The sequence below is a fragment of the Arachis duranensis genome, chromosome 9 (assembly GCF_000817695.3).
Source record: "Arachis duranensis cultivar V14167 chromosome 9, aradu.V14167.gnm2.J7QH, whole genome shotgun sequence".
In the NCBI taxonomy this organism is placed as follows: domain Eukaryota; kingdom Viridiplantae; phylum Streptophyta; class Magnoliopsida; order Fabales; family Fabaceae; genus Arachis; species Arachis duranensis.
In genome coordinates, this window is record NC_029780.3 from 98,586,946 (window position 1) to 98,593,200 (window position 6,255).

Genomic DNA, 6,255 nt, shown 5'->3' on the forward strand with positions numbered 1-6,255 from the left:
CCTTAGCTGTGTCATCCGTTTTGGAGGAAAGTAGTGATTCAGGAATTTTTTTGACAGTTGTTTCCATGTCTTTATGCTGTCCTTAGGTTGGTTATTTAACCACCTCTTAGCTTGGTCCTTTACAGCAAATGGAAGCAGTAATAATCTGTAGACATCCTGATCTACTTCCTTATCATGTACTGTGTCAGCAATTTGTAAAAACTGTGCCAGAAACTCTGTAGGTTCTTCCTGTGGAAGATCGGAATACTGGCAACTTGGCTGTACCATGATAATGAGCTGAAGGTTCAACTCAAAGCTACTGACTCCGATGGAGGGTCTACAGATACTACTCCCATATGAAGCAGTAGTGGGGTTAGCATATGACCCCAGAGTCCTCCTAGACTGTTCATTTCCACTTAATTCCATGATGGAGCAAGGGAGATGATATGTATGTTGATATTATTTATTTTATAAAAATTTATTTTAGAAAATAAAATAAAAACAAAATAAATAAAAACAAAATAAAATAAAAAGGAAATTGAAAATGTTTTGTGAAGATTTTCGAAAAAAATTGAGGAAAAAGAGAAAGTGGTTAGGATATTTTTGAAAAAGATAATAAAATAGATATATTAAAAATATTTTTTTAAAACTTAAAAAAATAAGAATTGAAAAATTTTGAAATTGAAATCTGAATTTTTATATAAAAATTTTGAAAAAAAATAGTTTAAAAATAGTTAGAAAAGATATTTTTTTGAATTTTGAATTTTATGATGAAAGAGAAAAAACACACAAAAGACACAAGACTTAAAATTTTTAGATCTAATGCTCCTTATTTTCGAAAATTTTGGAGGGAAAACACTAAGGAACACCAAACTTAAAAATTTTAAGATCAAAACACAAGAAAGACTCAAGAACACCTTGAAGATTCACAAGAACACCAAGAACAAAAGAAAGAACACCAAACTTAAAATTTTTAGAAAACCAAGATAAATTTTCGAAAATTAAAGAAAGATCAACAAGAAAACACCAAACTTAAAGTTTGGCACAAGATTAAATCAAGATTTAAAAAAAGATTTTAAAAAGAAGATGCCCAATTGCCAAGAACATAGACCAACGCTCTAGCCAATTGGGAGTAAATGTAACACTTGTTCTAAACAGGTATATTCCTTTTGGAAGATTAATGCTTTAAAAAGAACACAAGTGAAACAAGAAAAGACACAGAACAAGAAAAATAAACAAGAACAACTTGAAAATCAAGGAAGAACAAGGAACACTAAACTCACGAAAAAAAATTAAAAAAATTGATAAAGAAAAATAATATTTTTGAAAAATTTTTGAAAAGGGAATAAAGGACTCAGAATTCAATGACTCTATAACAACAAAAATAAATTATTCCTAATCTAAGCAATAAAATAAACCTTTAGTTGTTCAAACTTGAATAATCCCCGACAATGGTGCCAAAAAACTTGGTGCACGAAATCTTAATCCCAATATCAAAATCAAAATTTCTTATGATCTCGTACCACTAACCAGCAAGTGCACTGGATCGTCCAAGTAATGCTAACCAGCAAGTGCACTGGGTCGTCCAAGTAATACCTTACGTGAGTAAGGGTCGATCCCACGGAGATTATTGGTTTGAAGCAAGCTATGTTTATTTTATTATTCTTAGTCAGGATTTCAATTAAAATTATCAGTTTGAATTATTAGAAAAATAAAAGAGCGTGAATTAATTACTTGTAATGCAGTAATGGAGAATATGTTGGAGTTTTGGAGATGCTTTGTCTTCTGAATTTCTGTAATGTAATATTCCATCCATTGAAAAGTGCAAAGTTCCCTCCATGGCAAGCTGTATGTAGGGTGTCACCATTGTCAGTGGCTACCTCCCATCCTCTCAGTGAAAATGGTCCAAATGCTCTGTCACAGCACGGCTAATCAGCTGTTGGTTCTCGATCATGTTGGAATAGGATCCATTGATCCTTTTACGTTTGTCATCACGCCCAGCAATCGCGAGTTTGAAGCTCATCACAGCCATTCAATCCTTGAATCCTACTCGGAATACCACAGACAAGGTTTAGACTTTCCGGATCCTCAAGAGTGGCTGCCATCAATTCTAGCTTATACCGTGAAGATTCTGATTAAGGAATCTAAGAGAAGCTCATTCAATCTGATGTAGAACGGAGGTGGTTGTCAGGCACACGTTCATGGATTGAGGAAGGTGATGAGTGTCACGGATCATCACCTTCTTCATGTTTAAGCGCGAATGAACATCTTAGATAGGAACACACACACGTTTGAATGAAATAGAAACAATTGCATTAATTCATTGAGACGCTGCAGAGCTCCTCACCCCCAACAATGGAGTTTAGAGACTCATGCCGTCAAAGAGTATGTAATTCAGATCTGAAAACATCATGATATGCAAAGTAAATCTCTAAAATTTGTTTAAATAGTAAACTAGTAACCTAGGTTTACAGAAAATGAGTAAACTATGATAGATAGTGCAGAAATCCACTTCTGGGGCCCACTTGGTGTGTGCTGGGGCTGAGACTTAAGCTTCTCACGTGCCTGGGGCTGTTTTGGGCGTTCAACGCTAGGTTGTAACCTGTTTCTGGCGTTGAACTCTAGCTTGTAACCTGTTTCTGGCGCTCGACGCCAGACAGCAGCATGATACTGGCGTTGAACGCCAGTTTACATCGTCTATCTTTGCGCAAAGTATAAACTATTATATATTGCTGGAAAGCCCTGGATGTCTACTTTCTAACGCCATTGAGAGCGCGCCAATTGGACTCCTATAGCTCCAGAGAATCCATTTCGAGTGCAGGGAGGTCAGAATCCAACAGCATCAGCAGTCCTTTTTCAGCCTAACTCAGATTTTTACTCAGCTCCCTCAATTTTAGCCAGAAAATACCTAAAATCACAGAAAGACACACAAACTCAAAGTAAAGTCCAGAAATATGATTTTTGCCTAAAAACTAATAATATTCTACTAAAAACTAATTAAAAGATACTAAAATCTACATGAAATTACCCCCAAAAAGCGTATAAAATATCCGCTCATCAATTACAGACGGATATCTCTGACAGGTTTTATCCCACAGAAATACAGACAGCTTTTGCGAGAGAATTTTCGTCGGAAACAAAAAAATGAATTAACATAAATTACAAACGGAAAAGAGAATCTGTCGAAAAAATTAGTTTTTTTTTTCGTGGAAAATGATTACGGACGGAAAATTTGTCTGTATTTAAATGAACAAAAATGCCGTATTTTGTTAAATTATTACAGACAAAAAGTTCTATTTGTAATTTAAAATATTCTGTCGAAAATATTAAAATAAAGATTTGACGTTACGAGCTCCTCCTCATTTTACATATCTCTTCCCCGAGCTTCCACACCCATTCCCTTCAAATGCTCTATCAGCAGCGCCTCTCAGCCTTACACCGCCGTCGCACCTTTTGTCACTGTCACACCGAACCTCCATTGTACTGAACTTCCATCGCCCCGAAACTCCATCACACCCCTTCCCGGCTCTTCTCTGTGTTGCTCGCGTCGACCCCTTTTGAACCCGAATGTGCATTTTTCCGTCACCGTCTTCGTCGCCTCGGTCTTCATCCTCTTCACCTTCTTCTACGTTCACTCTTTCTACCTTTCCGGTGTTGCCCCTTGAGATTTTTAAACCATACGTCTTCCATTTCTCTATCTCTTTCTGAGATTCGTGCTGTTCCTTTCCTTATTCGAATTTTGCGCTACTTATTTTATTAATTTCTTGATCAAAGCTATTCTCACAGAAATCACTAGTGCATTTCTCGCTCGTGTATTTCTTAGTTGATGTGTTTCTCTCTTCGATCTCACCTCAGCCGTGCAGGTAACCCTAATCTTCTTTCTCTTTTATTGCTATTTTCTTGTTGTAGTTCCTACGTTCTATTTTCTTTCATTCACTTCCATCGCTAATAAGACATAATGATTAGTTCCTATGTTCCGTTTCTCTCTTTATTACTTCATTCAGTTTTAAATTGCAACAATTTCCACTACAATGCCGATGCGATATACATTACGATTTTAAATCTTTTGGAATATTTTATTTTCTCCATTGAATATTCTAATTTGATTCATTAATATGATTTTTGTTATTATTTGGTTTATGTTGATAGATCGCATTTGGTTTTTCATGTTTCCTTTGTTTTCTTTCGTTCTTGTACTGAGATTCCACCGAATGAATGCATCTTAGGTTTTTGCGATCGATTATTTTTGTTTAATTTAGTTAATGATATTGCAGAGCTCTGAAAAATCTTCGGTGTTGGAGAGTATTGTCAAAAAGGACTTTTTGCCTCGTAGATCTGGTAACTTCATTCTATTGTGTACATTGAATTTGATTAAATTTAAAAAAAAATATGAATTGAATGTAACATAAGTTAATCCATACATATTTTCTAAGTATGTTTGAATTATATTTAATATTATAGGAAAAAAAAGTTATCTTAGTAAGCTTTAGATTATAAGGTGTTTTCATGAACAAGTTAATAAATTACAAGGCACACAGTTATGTATGCCTTTATGATTGATTGATGCTAATTTCTGTCTCCATGATATGAATTTGTTAATAGTAAACTATTTTATATATAATTGCAGGTATCATAACTCGGCGTCCTCTTATTTTGCAACTTCATAAGATTGATGAAGGGAGGGAGTATGCAAAGTTTATGCATCTTTCAAGGAAGAAGTTTACTGATTTTAGTAATTCTGCAACATAAACTATTTTTCCCTTTTCAATAATCCTTTGCTCATCATGATGGATTTCAAATTTATTAGAGTGAAGTTAATAAATGCATGGAAAATATGAGAGAGAGTGTCATTGACATGATTGATGGCATTAACATTACACGCCACCCAGGAAAGTAAAAGCAAGCTATTTTTAATTAATTTGTTTAATCACTTTGAATTGCTTTTCTTCAGATTCTCTCTTCTCTCTCATCTCTTTCTCTCTTCTTTTTCGGTCCTTGCCCAGGAAACAATGAATGCTATGTTCATCTACCAAAAAGAAAAAGAAGAAGCTGCATGCATCAAGACCATCAAGTTAATGATGGCACGAAAAAGAAAACCAAAAGTATGTTGTGGCTGAGATAATCACCAAATGTGGTAAGATTTGGTGAGGTAATCTCGAATCCTTCATACTCAAAAAGAAGGAAGAAGATTCGGCCAGGAAGGTGAGATTCTTGAAGGCATGGCTTGTTTCTGATTCTGCTCAACCACCACAGGAAGTAGCTAGAGTGGCGAAGTGATGGAAGAGGCAGAGATTGGAGCAGATGAAGCCATCATCATCATGAAGCATCAAGGGCCAGAAATCCATCTTGGAGAGGAAGCCAAGGATGGAGCGCTCGGATTGATGAAGAGTGATGACCAAGGAAGGACTAGAGGTATTTTGCATGTTGGTTTTTGCATTAGATACCTCTTCTCTCTCTGTGGCCGAACCGATTCATTTTGAAGGAAAAGAAGCTAAGCTCGGGTGTGTGTTTCAACTGAGAAGGCTTCACTTCTCTATAAAAGGGGTGAACAGTCATGGTTTGATTCAAGGAAAGAAAGTGAGAGTGCAAGGCACAGAAGTCTCATAAGCTACCTAAGCTCACAGATTTTCTTCTCCTTCAATATTTTCTATTTTGTAATTTTTCTGTTTAATTTTGTCATGTCTTGAGTCTCATGGAAAAAGGCAAACAGTGAGGCTTGTATGAAAAAGGCATAGAGCAGAAAAAGGCAGAGAGTGTAAAAATTAAAAGGAAAAGCCATAGATGTCTTAGAGTTCCTTTGTTCATCTATGTTGTGTTTCATGATTCTGTGGGAATCCCCTTGTAAGTTGGGTTAGCACTTTACAACTTGTAATCTGGATGATTATAGTGAAATTCCATCATTGTTGTGATGGAGATTGAATGTAGGCTGCACTGCACTTAGCAGCTGAACCATGATATATCTGGGTGTAATCTTCTCTCTCTCCTACTTCACTTCTGTTTCTACTGTTTAGATAAAAAATCAAAAATGTCTCGTGTCAAGTGACGAGACAAAATGAAAATGTCTCATGGCTAGGGACGAGCTAAAAACAGAAAAATCTCCTCTAAGTCCAGCAAGTGTTTGCAAGCAAAAAAGGGGGCTAAGATTCAACCCCCCTTCTCTTAGCCACTGAAACCATCAATTGGTATCAGAGCTTGGTCTAAAAGAGATCAAGCTTTGCAGCTTGGAGTAAAGATCCTCATGGCGGAAAACAGTGGCTCAAACGTGGTGTCCTATAA

General features: G+C 35.9%; 1 protein-coding gene across 1 annotated transcript in view; it reads right to left on the reverse strand.

Moving 5' to 3' along the window:
- LOC107466363 (uncharacterized) overlaps positions 1 to 3,554 on the reverse strand; it is a 15,651-nt gene extending 12,097 nt beyond the window's left edge. Inside the window, exon 1 of the mRNA XM_021131983.1 lies at positions 3,373 to 3,554. Coding sequence (XP_020987642.1) covers positions 3,373 to 3,554 — 182 coding nt within the window. The remainder of the gene's footprint in view (positions 1 to 3,372) is intronic.
- Positions 3,555 to 6,255: the final 2,701 nt, after the last annotated feature.